General features: G+C 41.3%; 1 protein-coding gene across 2 annotated transcripts in view; it reads left to right on the plus strand.

Annotated features, from left to right (window-relative positions):
• The window catches only part of EPAS1 (endothelial PAS domain protein 1), a 79940-nt gene that overhangs the window by 17123 nt on the left and 40172 nt on the right, over positions 1-22645 (plus strand). The window contains exon 1 of one of the 2 annotated variants that reach the window (XM_075089083.1): positions 21216-21289. The exons of the other annotated variant lie outside the window; for it this stretch is intronic. Coding sequence (XP_074945184.1) covers positions 21231-21289 — 59 coding nt within the window. The 5' untranslated portion in view covers positions 21216-21230. Of the gene's footprint in view, positions 1-21215; positions 21290-22645 lie in introns of those variants that run through there. 2 annotated transcript variants of the gene reach the window in all.

Consider the following 22645-nt stretch of genomic DNA (forward strand, 5'->3'; position numbering starts at 1 on the left):
CAAAGTAAGTAGTGGCAATACTACGGACATCTAGCAGACCATTTTATAGTATTATGAATACCAACACTTCTGGGGGACATGTATTAAATATACCGCATTTTTGGCAGATGGATGTAAAGCCAGAGTTCCTAGTAGGGCTTGACCATACAGCTCTAGCAGCAAGGGTGCTGAAAAAAACAGGTTCACCTCCACATGTTTTTGCCGGTGATGGAGAAGCCACTTTATGTGCCAGTACCAAGCTTGCTTCTCACTTTTGGGATTGGAGTCCTGGATAAGCCATACAAGTATGAATTGCATGGTAGAAGTAGACTGATGCTAGGTTGGCCCTAAGATAAAGGAAGAAGCATAAGAATTACAAAAGGTGTTGGGCTGAGCATTGCTTAGCCAGCTAGAGAACATAGTTCACGGTCAATGAAGAGGGGTTACTCCTCTAAATGGAAGCAGTTAGAGAGAAATTTTAGGACCCAATGGTCTATTTCTTTTAAATATTTGCACCCCCTGTAAACCATCTATCTAAGCAGTTTTAAGAGATTTCAGAAAAAAAATGTTTTGGCTTATAAAGTCACAGAGTTTGAAATTTATTCAGCATGCAGAATAAAGAGGTTTAGAAACTCATTGTCAAAATAGATGGGCTCAACCACAGCAAAGAATTGCAAGCCTCGATTGCTAAGTGAGCCATAGTATGTGTATTGGCAATGTTAGAGATGTACATGTGCTCTCTGAATCCAAGCATAGCTGACGATTGGAGAGGTCCACAGTCAGATGGTGATACTCTCCCTGCTTTTCTTTTTTTCTTTTCTTTTTCTTTGACGATTTAGAAATGTGCAAATGGGTGCTGCAGAAGATCTAAGAGTTTAATTCTCAACTGCACAGGCAGACACATACCTGCTGCATTCAGTGGGAGTTTTGTCTGAATAAACAGCTCAGGACTGTGCACTTGTATACATGTCTAAATATGGATCTCGGTCAAGTAAACAAGCATGTAGCTGTACACAGTAATCTACTTTCGAAGCTGGGGAACACCCTGTGTTGCTTGTGTGGCTGAGTACATGGCCACATCTCGAGCTTCATGTGAGCTCGTGTTAAGCCCGCTGATCGCCAATCCACATGTGCCTCGCCACAGGAGGGGGGTGTTAGATATCTCTGAGGCATATGGCAGCCTCCATCACTCGGCTCTTGGTGCAGTGAGATACCTGATGCGGTGAGATACTGCACTCCTTTGAAGGATGTGTTAGGGCAGATACACGCTTTCAAAATGCCTGTGCTCACAGATAAAGGCAGAAGGAGCAGCTTGCCTAGCGCAGGGTGTTTTCAGCATTACATGCCTGCCCCTTTCTGAAGCTGAAGATCTTGCTCAGTGTTTCTCAGGCTGAACTTTTACAGGAGAAAGAATAAACCTTTTATCTGTGGAAGAGACTGTGTAAAGACTAACTGGAAACACCAGAAATGGGGTTATGCTTACGGTGCCAAAGAGCATTAGAGCGTTTTTCGTGAACGGCATTCTGCAGCTGGCAAAGCAGGCCAAATCTGTAAACCTCTTCATCGGTGTTGTGCAGAGGGGAATGGGACGTACTTCTGACTTTATTTACCCTCATGTGGGTATCACAGTTGAGAAAGAGTTGCTGATATTTATTTTATTTTATTCGTATCATTTTAATTTTTGTAATGAACTTGCCCAGAGGCTCTAGTCTGTCAGCAGGGAAAGCCAAACATAGGACGTCACCACAAAACATGCCACGTCTCATGCAATATTGTGATTTGTATGCTGTAATTAGGGAGCTGTGCACATGAGGGAATGCTGTAGGTGTGTAATAACAATTCTATTGTATACCATAAAATCCGGTCTTGCTAAGTACTGAAGACCTCAGGAGGTCTGGAACAGCTTCTCCTACTGTCTGAAGTAATATTGCAGTATACTTAGCCTCTTAGAGGATAGGTCGTAATAACAGTTAGTGCATTTGTGTGTTTAAGTATGCTTAAAAAGCTTAAATGGATGTGGTTTGAAAAAGTGAAATGAAAGAACTGTAAAATTAACATTAAAACCTAGCATATGCTATGGTGAGGAAATGTAGCTTTAGCCATACCACAAAAAAATAGAGATCTGAAAAGCTCTCTGGTTGTCAGATCTGCCATATCAAGCAGAAGTGAATAGTAAATGTTACTGTTGCTTATGGTGCATTGGTTTTTCTTTGCATTTTTAAAAGCATCAGGGGATGATGGAGGAGGGGAGCAGAATAAAATGATGAAAACGCACCTTTTTGAAATGTCAACAAAAAGGTCCCAGGAAGAACAGTTTTCACATGTCGGTTTCTCTGAACAGTCAAAAAAAAAAATTATTTCCTTTAATAAGTAAGGATGGGAACATTTTTGAAACAAAGGCAAATAAAAGCTTAATGCAATGGGAGCTTTAACAGAGGACAAGAGGTATGCTTTTCTTTTTCTGGTGCTAGTGTTCCTTCAGGCTTGGCGAGGTTGTCCTTTGGGTGGAGGTGGCATATGCAGCACCAGTGCTGCCTGGGGGCTGGGAAGGGATGAGGGGGCTCTGCCCTTCCTGTGGAGCCCTGTTCACCTTCATGAATTTCTCCTGATGAGACGGCTGTAGGTTACCTGCTGCATGGGAGGGCTGGCAGGGTGGGATCATGAGCTGTGAAGGAAGCTGATGAGCAGTTTTAGCTCCGAGTGTCACACTGGCCTACCACAGCACGTCATTTCAGAGAGTTTTGCTGAGGCTTGGGTATATGCTAGATGTCATCAAAAGTGTCTGTAGCCACTAGAGGTTTCACTGAACTAACCTTCTTGGGGATAGTACTCAGGTGAAGGTCGATGGTCAAGCGTGTAGAGGCTGGGAGAATGTTCTGGGGAAGCATCGCTCTGCCTTCTGTCTCCTTCTCTCTGTGTCTGCTGATCGAAACAGGCTGATGGGAAGATGCTGGGCTCTATCAACCTCTCACCTGGCCCACCAGGGCTGTTCCTCTGTGCTCCTCTGTAGACAGGGATACCCCAAGAGGGTAGAAAGGGTTGAAGAAGTAGGGCCACAAATTACTTTGACGCAAAAGAGCTTTCAGTCTATCCAAATCATCAGCAAAACCTCCTCCTGAGGTTTTCACTGGCCATACATGCTTTTGGACAGACATCCTCGTCATTGTATATCTAACATTAATATGTGTATGAGTCAACCTTCAGTCTGATGGTTAATAAGGGCTCTTACGAAATAAGTATTTTTGTTGCTTCTGCTTTGCTTGTTTTGCAGGAAAATAAATATTTGCTACTAGCAACCATGATTATTCTAAGAGTTATTCTGCCTTTTCTCCAAATGGCATTTATTTTTTCCCACAGCAAAGCACATTTTACATACCCTTAGCACAACTCTAACCTTGGCCTAACACTGTGGGATTACAGAGATAAGATACTAGCCATGGCTAGCATCATCTCCTGATAAACTGGAGAAGCATCATTAGGGTGTAGAGTTATAGCCTTGGAAGGCAGAGAAAACAGCATTTAGGGCTCTTTGAAATTCTTGTTTTAGGGATTGAATAAGAATCATGAACAAATAGATTTTTGCAAGGATTATGGGGACTCTGTTGTTAACTTTTGCAATAATTATTGAGCTCCTCTGTTGTTGCTTAAAAATTGGTGCTCTCATTTGTTACTGTTCAATCCACGGAGTGAAATACTTGGTAATAAATTGCAGCATGAGGAAATAGTAACATAGTCTGTTTCGAGCCACATTTGAAATCTGGAAACAGGTAAAATGAAAGGTGAAGCATGATGATTTAATAACAAGGTCCCCAGGACCGTGCCATATGTATGGAAGGCAGTATTTTGCATTTGCTTCCTGTAGGGTGACTTTACTGAGGAACTGTGCATATTTAGCATATTTAGCATACGCTGATGCTGAGATTCTCCTATGCATCTGTTATTATTTGGGAAGTGTAAAGTCTGTGATGGAGACCTGTAGAGTGTTGCAGGAGAGGGAGCGAGGCACTGACAGACAGGAGAGCACTGGTATAGGCAGGGAGTGATGAGGAGAGGAAATGGTGATTTGTGCTCCAAAAAGCTGGGGGTGCACCAGGGTAGCTAATGTGGGGAAATAGGCTCTGTTTGAGAGGGATGTTTATGTGCTAGACAGAATTGCATATGCAGCAAATTGCCTGAAATATATTTTGTGGTTACCACTACTTACATACAAAGCAAAACAGTAATTACAATGCTGTTCTTGTTTTTGAAACAACATCGTGTGCCAAGCAAGTTCTGGATATTTGTAGAGCACAGTAATGTCAAAGATTGCCTGAGCATGAAAAGGACAGGTTTACAGGTACCAACTATATTCACAAAACCAACTGAAGCAAAATTTTCATTCACATCATATTGTGAAGACTTTAACCTTCAAGTGTTTGATGATGGCTTCTGCATCACCTGTGTGCCCACAGGAAATGTCGTGGGGGGTGAGTGGCTGGAGATGGGTTGGGTGGTGGAGCAACAGACTTCTGTCCTCAGGCCCTGTGACTCTTCCCTGATCCTGGTCAGGCTGCACAGCACGTGCAACAACATCTTTAATGTCCCTTTGCTCTTCTCTAATGCCGTATGAACAGCTTGGGGCAGAAAAAGCTCCTTAAATTGAGTTTGCTGATGATGACAATGTCTCAGGTCAAGTGAAACTCAATAGTTTCTCTTTGCCTTTTTGATCACGCTGGAGGCTCCTTCTGGAACAACCTCTGGTATATTGACTTTTTTTTTAAGTGTTTCAAAAAGTTCAAGGAAAAGGTTTTTTTTATTTTCTTGGTCAATCAGTGACAGTTGTAGAACGAGTCCTAACTGCACTTGGAATGATGATTTCCTAGACAGTTCAGCACACTCATTCAACAGCACCCCCTCTCCTGCTGATGTCCCTGCTGTTGTTTTAAGACAAGTTACAGACATGGCATAGCATACAGGTCAGATTCCCAGCGTAAGAGCCAAAGGCTTCAGCTTTGGCAGAGCGGCCAAGCCAAGCTCCCACCGACTGTACATCCCCAGGATTCCCCCAGGTTAGCTGTAGGGTGTTGAACTTGTTCCTCCAGTCCAGCTTGCAGAGCTCACTATCTCAAATTACTCAAATTATTCATTGGACCTCTGCTCAAAACACGCAAACAAAAGTGAGAACGCCCAAGTCCCTTTGTAATGCTTAATAATAGATCACTATCATTTTAATACATTAGAAAAAAAATACACTATTTATGACAAAATGTCTATATGTTTGCAGTAAAGGATTTGTTTTGTCATCCTTTCACAGGACATTTTAAAGAGGGTAAGAGCACTAAGTTTTGCAGGCACGAGTTAATAAACTAATTGAAAATGTGGAGATTTTGTGCTTTTGCCTGCCCTGCTTATGCCCTGTTCAGTATTAATGGAACTGTATGGGATGTAAATGGCCACAGCACTTTTTTGCCGTTTTATATAAACTATATTTGGGGAACTTTTAGTGTTTGTTATGCACAGTGAACCTCTGGGAAAGCTTCAACCTTTAACCTCTGTAGTGGGTTATAACAGGGAAGAATCCTAAGAGCTTGATTTAGATTCATCTGCGGAAAGCTGATTAAAAATATTCAACTACCATGTTCTTCCTCCTCCCCCTTGTAAGTAAAGGTCCTCTTAAAATACATTCTCTGTGACTTCATTTTTATCATTACTTTGGGAGCCCTGTAGCCAAGCCTGCTCGTAAGGAAATGATTAAATTATATTCATGTTTGTGCTTTGAAATTGCTTTGGTGGTAGTCCAAGAAAGGCTTTTATTTTTTTTGCTCTTCCAAATTTCCATGTGCTTTAATATTAATCTATTTTCATCAACGTGACCTGCCCCAGTAGTAAAATTTCTTTGTAATTGGTCATGTAATGATTTCTGAAGGGACATAAAAACTAAACTAAATTTATCTCAGGCTTTTAAAAAACTTATTCTAAGAAAAATAAAGTTTTCATTAGAAAATGAAATGGCATTTTGACAGTATCAGTGGGTAATTAGTCACAAAACTGAAGAGTCATTAAAGAAATCATCATAGCAGAACTCTAATTTTTCTTTTACAAACTAGAATAGTCTTCTTTTTTTGCAATACTTTGTCACTGCCTTTTAATTTTGCATTATGTTAATAAATGTTTATGCTTGGGTTCTGGTGGCAGTTTCAGACTGAACAACCAGTAATGACATTATTTGTTGCCTTTGAGAAAGTACCTTTTTATGTGGTCTGTATGTCACAAATTAAAACTATCCCAAGTATCTAGAATTAAAGAATCTTTTTTAAAATGATAGCGCAGGCCATCTTCGAAGCAAGACGACATTTGGCTGACAGTTCAGACTTTGAAATTCTGTTTTGCTAATACGGCTTTTTTTTGTTAAGTAAAGGTGAAAGGATATTTCATGCAAGAACAGAGTTGACTTTATTACTTAGGACAGTGGCTATTACTAAGGACTATTAGTTGCATTTTTAGAGCAGTTGATAATATTTCGTTGTTTTTCTTCCAAAATTGTTTGTAGTCAAAGCCCTTATACCGTCGCTTAAGTGGAAAGGCCACCGTTTGTCTAGAACAGCTGTGTAGTTACATTAGCTTCTATAAATAAGTTTATTATTTCTAGATGAAAGCTATGAAGCAACCTGTTTACCTCTGTCGAAGTAAGTAGAATAGCTGAAAACATGCCTAAAAAAAAAGATGAAGAGCAGCATTGGAACAACATAACATCCTTCAACGGTTCTTTATGCATATTTAATATTTTAATCAAACACAACTTCTCTGTGGTTTTGTGGTCTTAAGAAAACTGGAAGGAAGGAAAGTGCTAATTCATACTTCAGCTGTCTGAAATGTAGTAATTTCCTTGTTTAAAATATTGATTCTCCCCAGTTGCCCTGAGACGTTTTTGGAGGCAGATAGAACTGAATGGGGAAAAAATACGAAATGTGAAAATACAAAAAACTTCCGTTAACTGTGTGGAGAGAATAAAAGCACTAGCATGCACTCTGTTCTCCTTTAGAAACACATATTGGTTAGAAACAGAGGTTTCAGTACCACGTATGCTGAAAATGTGGTCTAAGAGCTTTAATTTACCTTTGTCTGTCAATGTTAATGGACAGAGCAAGTGCTGGAGCTGCTGTAAAACAAATCTGTTTTCCTTTTGTCTGCCGTGCCAGATAATGAAATAAAAGCTAAATCATCACCGATAAAAGTAATTTGCAGAAAAGCAATGATAAAAATATAACAGCAGACCTTGCCATTAGCTGTTTAAATTGATAATGTTTGCTAGTGCTTGTAACCTACTCTGGTTTTTATTTTCTTCTCCCCCTTCCTATGTTAGCAAGGGCCTTTTCAGGAGAGGCTTAGAGCAATAAAATTATGGGTATGCTAAGTCCCGGCAAGATTAACTTTCTGAGAGGTAACTATTTTTTTCCCCCCTTCTTTTTCTGTACTACAGTATTGCCAAGTCAAAGCATGTACACAGTTTCAAGTGCTGTTATCAGTATCGTTTTATCCATGCCAACTTGAGGAATGTATCTGCTAATATCAGAAACTGAGGAAACGCTTTCTCTTATTGCAGTGCTGGTAACTCTTGGAAACTTATCATGAGTTATGGTATTTACTGTAAAAGCCTCAGTTCTTGGAGTCATGTGTCTAGGCAAGACTCATATTTTCCTTTCCTTTCTGTCTGTTTTTCTGTATGTCTGCGTCTATTTTCTTTTTATTTAACTTTTTAACTCCTAGAGGAGTTTCAAGTCATATCCCAGTTGTTCACAAAAACTTGGAAATGGGAAGGAAAATGTACAGACTTCTGAGCCCTGTGTGTTTGTGTATGCACACGATGATTCTAATGTGTGCATGTATAAATGTACACACACGCACAAACATTTAAATCTTATAATTTCCTTGTGTCATGGTTTAACCCCAGCTGCCAACTAAGCACCACCCAGCCGCTCGCTCACTCTCCCCCACTGGGTTGGGGGCAAGAATCAGAAAAGTGAGAACTCATGGGTTGAGATAAAGACAGTTTAATAGATAAAGGAAAAGCTGCGCACATGCAAGCAAAGCAAAAGAAGGAATTTATTCAACACTTTCCATGGGCAGGCAGGTGTTCAGCCATCTCCAAAGCAGGGCTCCATCATGTGTAACAGTTACTTGGGGAGACAAACGCCATCACTCCAAACGCCCCCCCCAGCTTTATACACTGAGCACGATGTCATATGGTATGGAATAACCCTTTGGTCAGTTTGGGTCAGCTGTCCCAGCCGTGCCCCCTCCCAGATTCTCGCTGGCAGGGCATGAGCAGCTAAAAAGTCTTTGACTAGTATAAGTACTACCTAGCAGCAACTAAAACATCAGTGTGTTATCAACACTATTCTCACACTAAATCCAAAACACAGCACTATAGCGGCTACTAGGAAGAAAATTAACTTGATCCCAGACAAAACCAGGGCACCTTGTAAACCAGCCTTATCTCTCCTCAAATTGAGTCGTCATTTTTTAAATGCTTGGAATTCAGATTACTTTTATGATGGGAAGCCAACCTCCAGAGTAAAACATTAGCTATAGGGTACTTGAAGGATGATTCCTGTAAGAGCTGGACATGCTCATTGGTACATTTGTAGTTCATAAAAGTGTTTATTTAAAGATATTCAGTTGTGAAGGCCTAAATAGGGAACAACTGCTGAACTCTAGCTGCAGTACCTATAAGTATTCTATGTTTGCAGCCTGGACACTGCTGTACAGCACTTGCCAGTTTGCAAATGTCAAGGACAGTTACCCTCTCACATTCCTAAATGGTTTGCCTCTGACCATCCTTCAGAAAACCTGCCCTTTCTCCAGCTATTGCTGCCAATTGCTGCTTTGCTGTGTGGCTGCAATGGCTGTAATCCTTGGGAAGGCCAGGCCTTGTTGGTCCAGGCAATCTGGGAAGGCCCATGAACTCCCTTTCCCTGCCCCCAAAATTAAGCCAAGGGCACCCTGAAAGCTGGAGAAACTCTTTCCATGTGTGTGGCTGAGCAAAGTATCAGCCAGAGCTGCCGGTCAAGAATTTCTTACAGGCACAGGCTCATAAGGTGCAAAGCTGCTATTGTTTTAATGTTGTTCATGAAAATCTTGATTTTTCCTGTGTAATGTAGGAGAAAATATCACATGTGTGAACTTTCTAAAGTACTTTTATCTGACAAAAAAACCTTTGTGTTAATCTTGTAAGTGATATGGGTCTGTATTGTTCTGAAGTCCTTTATTGTGGCTGTTATAAAAACTGTTGTTATAAAAATGTTATAATACTGTGAGCTTTGCATCTGTATTATGTCTGTTCTGTGTCATGCATTATTCCCTCTGCAGCCTCAAAGTGTTTAGGAAAAAAAGTGTGCTATTAAATATGTGTTTATAGCAGAACAGATAATTGAGTTCTTCTTTTGCAATACTGTTCAAAGAGGTGAAAGTTGCCTTCAAAGATGCATTTAGTGGCATAATAATTAAATATCAATATAATGGAATAATAGTAATGCCATATGGAAGAAAACATAAATTTTCCATATAAAACCAAATTTATGGCAATAACCTGAAGCCATAGTGGCAGGGGTCTGCTTGGTGGTGTACAGTAGCAGCTGTAGTCTGGCTTTTAACAGGCAGGATGTGATGCACAAGCTGATTCTGTTCATGGCGTGTTAAACACAACTTCAATGAAGTAAAACTTTGATGAGTAACATCAAAGTTGTATTACCATAGCTGGATAGCAAAGCAGTCTGATGCGTTGGCATTGTGTTTACATACTGCTTAACAAAAACATCAGAGAACAAAATGAGTATCGAAACTGATGCTTATTTAGAGACAAAGGCCAAAATGTGAATTCCAGTGTACGCGTAGAAATAGGGGTAGCTCTGCTGTTTGTCATATCTACATACATATTTGCGATCATGTAGGTATGAATGGATGTTGGACAAAAGAATTTCGCTGCAGAAAATGATCCCCTATTCCCTGATGACAGGGTGAAATAGAGGGGTAGACCACAAAACTACTGAAAACATTAGCATGAAATACTGAAAGCTCTAGGGAAACGGTGTCTCTGGTGAAAACTCGGTGTAAAATAAAAATGGAGATGTACGCTACTGCGGAATTAAATCCTGCAGATGGCTGGTCTTAGACTAAGCCCTTGTACTTTCCATCTGCCTTTAGAGAGGGGGTTGCAAATGCTCAGCACCTCCTGGCCTGCAATGTGATAGTTGGAGATAGAAGCACGCTAGAAAATTAGCCATTTCAGGTAGTTTAGGTGAGCAGTCAGACCAGAGATAACACAAGGAAGACTCGACCTTTTTGGAGAGACAGCCATGAAAAGAAGTTTATTCAGGCCAGAAGTCGAAGAGACAGTGCAAAAGGCTTTTCAGTAAATGCAGCTATTGTTCCTTGGAAGAGAGAGATGTGCTCATCAGGAGAACATGTACCTTTCTGAGAAGGGCTAGGGGTGGTCTTGAATGTGCAAGTGCTAGCATGGGGCTCACTGAGCAAATAGTCATGGCAGCTTGGCATGGGTAAGGACAGTGAAAGTTGCTGGGCAGCAGCATGGGGAAAAAATATTTGAGTGAACAGAAAAGAGACCCTGATGAAAGATTTAGTCTAGATTTTTTTCAGGACTGAGTTGTAGCTGCACAGTTGTAGTCATATATGTTTATATGAAGATACTGCTTAATAGAGGGTGAATTTTTATCCTTTCTATAAAGTTTTTATGCAGTAACTCCTTTACAGTATCCTTGTAGGGATGAGAAGTGACTCCTTTAAGACCACTTCTGAGCTACTAAGACTTGATAGATCAGGCTGATGAAGCTACTGGGCAGGCTGCCTCCTTTTGTTCTTAAAAGTGTTATTCATGGAGTTAAACAGAATTAGTCTTTGTCCTTCTACCATTCTCAAAGCTTGGTTAATTAAGATGATCAGTGCTTGCATAACTGGGACTTAACAGAGTCCAGATGTTCCTGTATTTCAGCCACACTTGTACCTTTTACCCTGTGTGAAGCAAGACACTTAGGGTGAAAAGTTCTCCACTTCTCTCTTTATCTAAGGGCTGCACTTGGAAATATTTTCCATGCTCTCGAAGTCTTTCTACACCCATGGGATTTTTTTTTTCGGTTGTCTGCTTTCCCTTTCCTCTCCCTAAATCTGCTGACGACACTCCCAAATCTCTCCCCGATTTTCTGAATTGTGTTATCTACATCCTCCAGAGATGGTTTGATAAAAATCTGGTTTCCAGTTCTCTCCATGCTTCGGGTCTCTGTGTGGTAGAGAACATCATTAAATGAAGCTCTGTTAGTTGCCTGTCTTGCGTTCCTTAAAGCGGTATCCATTTCAAATGGTCCTCAATAATTTTATTGATTTTTTTTTTTCTATAATGAAGTACAGTTTTATTGAGACATTGAAAATTCTACATCATAAACTAGCTAGATATTAATTCATTCATTGGCCTATGAAATTGTGAAATTTTCATTGCTTTTTGTAATAGACTTGTAGGAAGGGTTACTTTTCCTTGCAGACCCCTTGTTTTATTTAAACTTCCCCCAAAGCTGTTGTTTCTACCTACTTTCTTTTTCAAAATCTTTATCCTTCTCCCTTGGCAGCCAAGTGACAGAACTCATATGCAACTTTGGATGTTCCTTCCCATGCCAAAAAGTGGCTGCCTACTAGTAGCTGGTCTGTTTGGATGGAGTTTCAGATGTTTTTTTGCTGTCCCTCATGTGCTCCAGTTCCGTCTCTGTGTGTGTGGAGGTGCTCTGAGTTGAGGTCTGATGGGGCAGGTGTGGGACAACCCACTCCCCACTCCTCCTAATGTTTTTTTTATGCTGTTTTGATTTTAATGCTGAAATGAGGAAGTAAGGAGTTTTAACATTTCAAGATGGTAATTTAAATAGCTGGAGAGGGTATATGCTCTATGGCATTTATTCCTTTCCATGTAAACAATGTAGCCACCCTTTGGTTTTTAGTGTCCAGAGAAGCTGTCTGTAGAAATGTTCATGCAAGGCAAGGTTGTGTGATAGTGAGTACTACTGAACAGTGTAATTCTAAAAATCACCTAAATAATGATTTGCTGTGGCTGGTACATACATAATGCTAAAGGAGAAATAGCATTCACCAGAGTAGACACAAACACTGTATTTTCTTGGGAGCCGGGCCAGGGGTGTGAGGGTATTTGTGTGGGGTTTTTTTATTTTTTCCTCCCCAAACCCCATAGTGTATCTTGCTTGTTTCTCTGTCTTTCCTCTCCCCTCTGGCCAGGCTCCAGTTTGCAATTCTGCATTCTTTCCTACTCAGCCTGACGTTTTCTCATGTTAAATGTTTGAATTTGCACCTTGTTTCTGCACAGAACATATCAGTGATGCAAGACCTGCTGGTTAAGAGATTTTTCAGCATATAAAACAGAGGCTGAAAGTCAACTAGTATTGGGTTGGCACACCTATGTGCCCAAAATATCTTCAGACCTATAAAAATAGACAGTAAGAAATTAATTCTTACAGAGGGAAAATAAAATTGTGCAAATATTTTGACAGCGAAGGTGACTGACCAGTAGAGCAACCTACTAAATGTTACAGTGGGTTGGTTCTCCATCCCTGAAAGTTGCTTAAATTGACTGGATTGTTCTTTTAAAGAAAAGCTCAGATTCAAACTGTATTAATTCAAGTGAATCCTGCAACCCCTGATCTACAGGTTAGACAAGTTGTTGGCACCCTTCTTCCTTTAGGGGCTGATGAGGTTTGATGCTGTCATTCATCCTTCTCCCGCAGCTGTTAATAAGGCAGAGCTTTTGGGAAACATGTCTTCCTTGAGGACTGTAATAAAACATGCTGTAATCATAGTGAATAAAATCCCTGCATCTGCAGAGGCATGGGCCTATGTTCTACCTCCACTTTGATTTGAAGCTTAATTGAAAATGTAGATCAGCAGACTTTCCTATTTCTTGTCACACTGCGGGTCCATTTTACTCACTGCTTTCAGAAGGGTTTTTTCCAACTTTTGTTGGCTAACGCTAAACAACCGCTTCTCACCTGTGATAAACATTTATTGGTAGATAATAAGTTTTATGTAGTATCATCAATGAAAATCACCTATTTGATTCTTAGTCAATTATCTGACATAGTGGACCCCTTTAGGTGGAGAAACTGGTTGAGATGTTCACCTGTGTGGGTTTGTTCTGCTAATAGCTATTGTTCTTTTAAAGCCCTTGGTGATTTTTTCCCTATGTTTTCAAGTTTTCTTTGAAAGACTGGTGAGAGAGTCAACAGAAATTGGTGGAAGTCCATTACATGTATGAGGAAATGGTAATAAGAATGAGGGGGAAAATCTGATATTGGTGATTGTTACACACAATCATGAATAAGATTTAAAAAAATGGAATAAAATGAATAGGATGTACATGAAGTGTATTCCTCTAAGACTTGTTATTTTATAAATGTGCCGTTGATTAAAAACTATATGGTAAATCAAATTTAAATCATATTTGTACGATTTAGGTTGACTGCACTAGGTGTGCTGTGCTTTGCTCTTCAGTTATTACTGCTGTTTTCCATACGTGTTGCATTATAAAGGTTTCGTAGTCTTAAATGTATTTCACAGTAGCATATGGCTGTTCAAGTAAGAGTTAAATATTTATTCATATTCTATATGAAAGGACTTTATGATTTGGGTTTTTTTTTTTTCTGTCTACGAAGGGATACAAATCTTTTTTTTAACCACTTTTGGCCATAGCAGCATGTTTTGTACAAATGTAGCTAACTATATACTGGAATACAAATACAATGCAAAAGAATGCATTAACGCAAGAAGCAATGTTGTTATCTTTTGGATTCAGCTTGTATCAACACGGGTACACGTTGCTCTCTCTCTGCGCCTGCCTCATCCCTCTTCTGTGCTAGCGTTTGGGGTAGGGTTGTGGTATGATTGTTTCTCAGCATACATCTCTGCACCATCCCAGTTGTGTTTTCTAATAAAATCATCTGTTTTGGCAGAGTGCAGTTTCTTTTCTTTTTTTTCTTCTTTTTTTCCTTTCTGCTTCTCCTGAGAAAGTCATTTTTGGAACAATCATTCAATTCAGTTGATGAAGTTACTTAATTTAGGAAGGGGCAAGAAGAATAAAAATTGCATTTTCCAAGAATTACTGTAAGGAGGCACAATGTCTGTTTACAAAACAGCGCTGGTGGTTATTGAGACACTCAGCTCAAAACAGATGGCAGCACCCTCGCTCCTGCCTTGGGAAGTACCATCTGTTTTGTGTAACTCTTATGATCCTTTATGCGTGTACTGATACAGTTGCATGCATTTCACCATGCTTATCTTGGGCTTTCTTATTAGAAATTTGGCTGCTATACAGTTAGAATCAAAATAATGAAATATCGAGGTACCACACCCTGACAGATGCAGAGTTCTGATAGATGTCCAAGACCTGCCTGGTTCTAATGTCTCTTGTTAAGAGAATGCAAGGGAGCTTAATAGTAAGCCGATGCTTGTGAATTGTATTGAATTAAACAGCAACAGAAAAAATGTAGCTTCTTTTCTGGAAGAACTGAGATTTACCCACAGATTCTTAGAATAAATAGAATTTATTACTGTTCTTGGGCTCGTATCTGGTGCCCTCTTGGGTGATGGGACTGTGATGGAGATAATAATCAGGCCCAATATATGCATATATCTCGTTTGCTTACCTTCAAGGAGAATAAAAGCTCCAGCAGAAATGATGGTGAAATACTGATGTGTTAATTCACAGTTCTGAAGTAAAAACCAGAAAACACAGAGAAGTGTGTATACAGAGGCAAATTCCCATGGCCGCACCAAATGATTCCTAGTTTTCCTTCTTCCCATTTATTATAATCTTTTATTCTTATCTAGAGGAACCATCCTTTGATTGTAGATACAAAGAAGTTTTAAGGAGTTAGTAGGCAATAATAGGAAAGGAAACAAAGCAAGAAATGCCAAAAGAGGAGGACTGCATCCAGTTATTCACTTTGTATTATGACACAGACTGCCCTGACAGTTCCCTTTGAAAGTTTGTGTTCAGTGAGTAATTATTCAGGGCGATGTGTCAGAAGAGCTAGTGGCCATTTCCCAACAGAACCAAGCCTTAATTTTTAAAATATTTTGAATACTGCAGTTCAGTGTGGAGGGGCCACAATCACTTCCTCCTTGAGCACTGGAGTTTTGACGTCCCTTTGGCTTCTGCCACAGTGGAGGGTGCTGAGAGGGGCAGGTCAGCAGTGGGAGGGCTCCTCAGGGCTTTGCCAGCAGCTTGAAAAAGTCTTTGCCAGGAGCTGAAGGTTTGTGTGTGTCGGGGGGTGGACAGAGAAGGCACTGATTTGCCCCCAAGTTATATGACTACAGCCTCTGATTTTAGCTGTAAATTTAGAAGAATTGCCTAACTTTGCTGAAGTGACTGCTGGTTTTCTGGCCAGGTAGCTGAAGTAGCCTGATTGATTGAATCCTTTGGTTCAATCCTTTTCCTTTGTAGTAAGAGGAGAATACAATTTATCCCAGCTCAAGCTACTAATCTTCGATGTTTATCAACTTAAACTAGTGACAGACTTGAATAGTAATGAGAGATCAAAATCACAGCATGCAAAGTTATCACCACTCCAGCTTACCTGATGGCTTAATTAAGAGGAGATGGACAACTAAAGAGCCACTGTATAAAATAACAGCCCCCCTGAACAGAAGGTGGGAACTAATAACGAGCTGTGTCCCAGGATGTTTGCACAGACAAAACTGACACCCCAGAGGGCAAAAAAACGTGGCCTGGCTCTCAGGATCTGCGCTTGATCGTTGTTGCAGGAAGTGGAGGAAACTCTGTTACATGGAATGATCAAAATTTAGTGTGTCTGTATTGTTATTCTCAAGAATTATTATTCCCTGCCTGCCAAAGAAATTACTGTTTAATCTGTCTTTCTGGACATCCATCTTCTTACTGTGAATGGCTACAAGTCGCCAAGAGACAGAGAGGGAGAAATCATTAACTTCTATCATAACTGAGAGCGCATTAAAATTATTAAGGTCCAAAAAGTAAGAAGGGCTGACATTATTTCATAAAGATTTTATTTTAAGAAAACAGCTCTTACCTTTATTATTAGAAGATTTGACACTTTGGAAGGACAGTGCATGGCTTATTAACAGGCAATGGCGCAAAGTAATTTTAATGATTGTTTTGAGCATTCTCTAATGGAGAGAAAACATCTTAATTTTGAGCTGGTGTGTGCCACCACTGAAGTCTTCAGAGCATCCAACATGGGCCCTGTGCTTGAAACAAAGTGTCATGAATTGCCGAATTTCCTTCGTAGATGCTCTGCTGTCTTTATGGACTGAGCCTGGGAGAAGGATGCTGTAGAGGGCATCATCACAGAGCAGCCCAAACCCTTAGTAGAAGCAGCAGCTCTTTTTGTGTTCCCAAGGCTGCAGGGTTCACTTGTCCGATCTTTGCTTTGTTTGCTTGCTGACTGCGATGGAAACAAGCCTGTATGCGAGCATGGCCTCCATACCTTCAAAGACTGGCCTCCAGTGTTCAACTGTTTGCTGATTTCAGAGACCCATTTCGTTATGGATTGGCTTTATTGCTCCTTTTCTGTCTTGTGGCTGTTTTGTCATAACTATTTTATTAGTTCTAGCTACTGTTTTAATTGGCAGAATTATTTTAAAAAATCACAGCTGAAATGCATTGTGGAGGGCTGTTCACTTATATAGCAATTTTTAAAGTTGTGGCAGTATATACATGATTGCTATAAATGCTTGATATTGTTTATTTACCAGCCAATACAGTTTTAAATTTTGATTACTTTACTCTGGAAGTAAAGACGTCTGCTTGAGTCAGCTTGCATAGAGAGCCTGGAGATGCATGAGAGAACAAAGGTGGGGGGAGGAGGTTTTGGTGGGTGCTTACAGACCTCTTCCATGCTTAGTCTGGTGAACATTTCTGTGTCTTTATGGCTTGCTGATCTCTTTTCAGGGGTTGGAGAACCTACAATATATTGAAGGGTGGGCTGTTTATTTTCCCTGTGTTGTTTTTATGTACTGAAATATTGTAGTGAAAATAGCTGGGTGGGGTGTAATGAATGTTTTCAAAGACCTTTCTTTGAAAGAGGCTTTTTTCCAGCCCTTGGTGGTCACCACCCATTTTCCTGTGCTGTGTGCGAATCTCTCATTGTTCCTACCCACAAAGGCCCCTTGTGTGAACCTGTCAGCAAATGTGCCAGTGCGACGAGATAAAATGTGGTGGGATATTGGTACGAGCCAGCAGAAGCGCCAGGGTTTTCACCCACAAATGTCAGTGGGTATTGCCCAAGGCATAACACAGTGTTAGATCGTAAAACTTGGGATTTGTCAACAGTTTTCAGGGTGACTCTCTCAACTGTTTACGGTTGACTGGGTTTGAGGCTGAAGCATAGGTACGCATACCACTGATAGTAAAGTCATGTGATGGTAATGTTTGTCCCTTAGGCTTGAAATAAAGCTTAATTGAAAAATCATTCTTGTTCACCTGCAGTTGCGCCACCTTGATAAATGATGCTGGCTGTGGTTAGGTATGAGCTGGTATGTGGTCAGTGCCCCGTCTGAAAAATGAGGCTGGTTTTGAGTGTAACTTCTGGGGGCCACCCCAGCCTGCGAATTGCACTTCCTTCACCTTTAGCTTTAACCCGCTGGTGAAGAGATAAGGGACATCCTTTGGTATGTGTTTTTTAGAGTAGGTAAATAGTTGAGTTATCTGAAAACAGATCTTAGCAATACCTGCTGAGCTTCTGAGCAACAATATGTATGGACCTCTAGATTAGCTGTCAAAATTGACTGATTACTACAAGTAATGCCACAAGATAAGGATCTCTAATCTCTCAAACACAAATCACTGATAGAGATCTCGGGTTGTGCACTGTCATAACCGTATCCTGGCTGCTGTGGTGTGATTCCAACTCTAGCTGTGCTGCAGGGACTCTTGAATGTGTAAGTGGAAACTATGAGAAAAGCAGAACAGAACATTTATCACCCCCCAAAAAATCTGCTGATTTGAAAGCAAGTTCAGTTTTGGCCAACAGTCCTTTCTGTAGCATTGTTTAGTGGGTTTGGTGGTGGGTGGTTTAGTCTGACGGTTATCTCTGAAGCTTGCCCCATCTTGGTATCAAGGAGCTGATTGCCACAGGGAAGGAATCCATGATGCCATATCTTGATGGAGCAGAGCAGTGCAAAACCAGTCTCAGGAGGGAAGACTGAGTTTTGGTACTTTGTGCTCCTGTGGTTGAGATTTCACCCTGTGCTGGACTACTTGTTCCTCTCCAAATTCCCTATTATTTGAGAAGACATAGGAGGTGTTTCACTGATCTCAAATTAAGTTTGGGCCGCAGCAGCTTTACAAGGGTGATCCAGACCTGTCCTGACCCTTTCTATTACCGGCACTGAGGCTTGCTGAGCACGGAGTGACTTGGAGCAGGAAACTGCTCTGCCTGAAAACTAAGCCACAAGAAAAATCTATCTGCCATCTAGTCCTAATGCAGGGAATGGGTTAAAAAGGCAATGCCTTTATCTGCTGTAACTGCTGATCAAACAGCAGCCTGGCATCTTCTCTGCATGCCATGGGCCTTGCGTGGTTCCATGGGGCTGTGCCTTCCCACAGGAGCAATGTGTTCGGCACATCCTCTGAGGTACCAGGCTCATGCTGGCATGGCGACTGCAGGACGGGCTGCACTCACAGCATCGTAAAATAACCCAGGACCAGATTACTGGCTGCTGAAATCCTAACTTATCTTTCTGGTTCAAGGTACTCATAAAACGACAGAAAAAATGGTAGAGCATAAATCCTGTAGACATTGTTTTGCTTACTGTGATTAAATTTATCACGGTCTGTTGACATATTGTGAACCCAAATGCTTTAAAAATATCTAAGTGCTCCTGCAGCCTCAGTAAGGTTTTCAACATTGAACTCTCAAAGTACTATGTAGTTGCTGTGACAATTTCAGTATTCACAATGATACTTTAAATTGCAGGTGCAAAGAGTTTTTCTTTTAGTAGCTGCATTAAATGCAACTAGTTGTATTAGAAAAGGTGCTAGTGGTATAAGCATTTTAAAACGGTATAGGTGTAATGCTTTTTGTCAGAAATAAATGCCAGGAATGTTCATGAAAATAAATAAAATACAAATCCAGTGCAGCTTAATTATTAAGACTAAAGATACCCTCAGAGCTTCAGACATTGGAGAAGTTAGTCTTACATGTGGTTTTAAAGTTCATGTGGAATTTATACTGTCCAAAGAGCTGATGTGTTCCCCATTCAAGAAGATGCATTCCTGGCTGTGTTACTGTCAGCTGTGATGGTCCTAGGGTGACATGGACTGAGTGAATCATAAATATGCTCAAAGACACCAAACGTCTGGTATTCACTTAGACCTCATCTCTTGACACTCCAGTCGTACTAGCCAAGTCCCCTATTGTTGTGCCAAGCATCCTTTGAAAAGGCCTAATGAGAATGGAAATGAGTTCCTCACCCTTAACATGAACTCTTGTCTGTCCCGGAGACACTATTTCACATTTTCCTGACTCTCATCTAGCCTTTGGTTTTAAACTCGGAGGAAAGAATTGCATCACATATTGATAAGGCAGTAGGTGCCAAGGTTTACTGAACTATCAGTGATTTGTTACTTAGTGGGTATGTACAGAAACACAAGAAATCCCCCAATCAAACCAAGGAGTCAGCGATGAGTTACTGTAAGTTAGGGCAGCTTTAAAGGAAGGGTGGAAGGTATTTCATTTCCTTATTTTTGTAATAGCCCTTTCTGTTAGTAGCTTTTCTTGTTACCTTCGAACTCTCATTTCCTCTATTAATGAATTCCCCATTTTGGCATCGTCTGTATTTATTTTGTCTGTGTACTGGGTATTATATCCCAATGTGCAGCAGCACTGCTTTAGCACTGACCTGCCATGACCACTCCACATATTTTCAAGTATTTTCAAGCTTTTTTATTTTTCCCTCGGTCCAATAACAACTCTGGATCCTTCCCGTGACTCTTGCTCATGTGCTGAACCTGGGCATCAGGTCTCTTTTCAGACTTTAGAAATAATTATTTTCACTGGAAGGAGGTAAAAGGAGGGACCTGTATGGGTTTCGTTCACAGCTTTGGTACTTTGGCCTGGGCTCCAGGAGAACAAGCAAACTGCTGTTTGTACCACTTTTTATTTACTGATGCTCACTTTTATTACTTTAATGGAGGGGCTTTCAAAAGCACAGTGTGCCATCCAAAATAAACTGCTTGTCAGGTAGAATGATTACAAATACTTTTTAAAGGAAATTTAAGGCTAAGTATGCATGGCTCCTGGCAGCTTAGTGTCTGTGCAAGCACACCTCCAGGGCCGTCAAGCGGTGTGGTTCTGAGATAGCTGTGCAGTGCCTCACAGTCAGTGAAACTCTTTTTCAGATATTATCCTGGCTCAAGTCATCTAGGGATTTGCTGAACAAGAAGGTAAAGCAAAATATAAGTGCACAGCAAAAAATGGATTTGCTAGTTTGAAATAAATCTTTTTTTGTTATCTAAGATAGTACTGCCTGTTAAAATATTTTTACTGAGATTTTAGTGGTTTGAATTGGAAAATATTTTTATGCTAAGCATCTGATTATTTTTTTATTTATCTGTACTGTAAAATATTTTCTTATCTTTGCATCCTTAGAATGTATTTTTCTTGCTCTGCAAGTTAGCATTTGAAGCTTTAACTCTAAACCATTTGAAATGAGCATTTACTACAGAAATCTTGTGTGACAGCTTAATTAACTGTGGATTCTTGACCTTTAAAATGCTGAAGCTAGAAACATTTAATAACTAGCCATTGGATATAAAGTAATATGCTTGTTGTTTTACTAGCTTGCATACATGGCAGTTTGAAGCAAAGTCCAAGGGTCACCAAAATCACGAAGTAAACTTACATAGTTCAGATTGACTCGCTTATTTCAAAGCATTGCAAGAACGCGTCACGCAGTACGTGTGTACGAGTGAAGGCTACCAGGTTACATATAAGATACTTTTATGCAAGTTGCGATTACAATTTCTTTAAAGACTTTTGTGATCTGGACTTAGAAGGTGGGAGTGTATTTCAGTGCAATTACTGTGCTGCCTATTCTTAAGCAAGCAAGCGTGTGTGTACACAACCGAAGTATCAACCCAGATGGACTTCTTGTGAGCAGCAAAACCCTGAGCAGAAGATTGCTATCTTGGCAAGTCCCCTCCGTCAGCTTAAAGGAGGTCACCGATGTCCTTGACAGAAGGGAGGGTTGCTGAAGCCTACCACCCAGCACCATCATCAGCTGAGTGGGTACCAAGGGCTTTGAGGGGGTAGCTGCACGTGGGAAGGACCAGGGAGATGTATGGGTTGAGGTGGTGAGCGGAGATTACTGGTGGTGGTCATGTACTAGTAGGATTGAGACTGCAGAGAGGGAGTATGGTCACAGCCAATGGAAACAGCACTGAAATGTCAGGTCAGTCCCTCTGCTGAGCCGAGGAGGGTTGCGTGGGTGCGTAACCCCACTTCAGACCAGTGAGTGACACCGCATGCCTGCACGCAAGCTCCCATGCAGGGGGTGGTCTGCCCCAGTGTTTGTGGGGCTGATCCCTGCTGTGTCCGAGTCATGGGTACTTTTGCAGTTGTCCGGGAAGGGCAGTGGCAGCGGCGCAGCCCCCAGCCTGGGCTGGCTGCCCCAGCATTTCTCCTGGCTGCCGAAGTCTGGAGCTGTCGCAGCAGCAGGCGCTGGGAAGACAGTCCTTAAGCTGACATGATAGTTTTGCAAGGTTATTGAAGCCAGAGTGGTTACACGAGGCTTCAGGTTTTGCCAATAAGTTGCAGTGCCTGGAGTTTCCAGTCGCACAGTAAGAGAGGCTTTGGAAAGCCAGATTATGATCTTTATCCCAGGTGAGCAAGACCTTCATCTGCAGGCATTCCCACTGATTTCAGTGAAGCTGTGTCGCAAGGGACTGTCGGAGATGAGCAAGAGGATAGGAATCTGGCTCCCGGGATCCGTGCAGGGCATTTCTACAGCCGTTCGGATGCTTCCGGCTGGTGGGATCGCGTGCTCTGTTCCCGTGCGTGGGTGTACCCCTGGGACCGGTTTGTTGTTTGGGTTACTGGGAGAAGTGCGGAGAGCTTTTGCTCCTGAAAATTTGTGGGCTTCACCTGAAAGGGCAAATACATGCCAGTTGTTTGTCATCTTTGCTCACACGTGTCAGCCTGTAAATTCTATTTTCAGAGTGCAAACTAAACACAGCTAGGAGGGAGTGGGAAATCATGTAAACAGCCGTCCTGGGGGTACAGTGCCATACTTGTGTTCTGTGGTAGGGAACTGCCTGTGCTGCCTTAACTCTTCCATTTCCCACGGCTTGCATTTGTGTAAGCACTGCAGCCCCAGAGCATCATCCAGCAGCCCTGGGAGAGTGCTGGGAAGCACCTTCTTCCTTTTCCTCCAGCCTCCTGACCACCCTTGGCATAGCCAAGCCCTGAGTGGAGTTCCCAGACCTATTCCTGATCTCAGTCACGCTGTTTCCAGTGGAGATTTGAGCTTCTCCATTCCTTTCTTTTCATTTTATCAGGAACGGTCAGGCTACAATTGCAATGTGAGGGTGCGTGTGTGGCCAAGTGCAGTCTTATCCTGCCAGATTCCGGGACTCCTGAAT

Source organism: Phalacrocorax aristotelis, chromosome 3, assembly GCF_949628215.1.
Source record: "Phalacrocorax aristotelis chromosome 3, bGulAri2.1, whole genome shotgun sequence".
NCBI classification, from domain to species: Eukaryota; Metazoa; Chordata; class Aves; order Suliformes; family Phalacrocoracidae; genus Phalacrocorax; species Phalacrocorax aristotelis.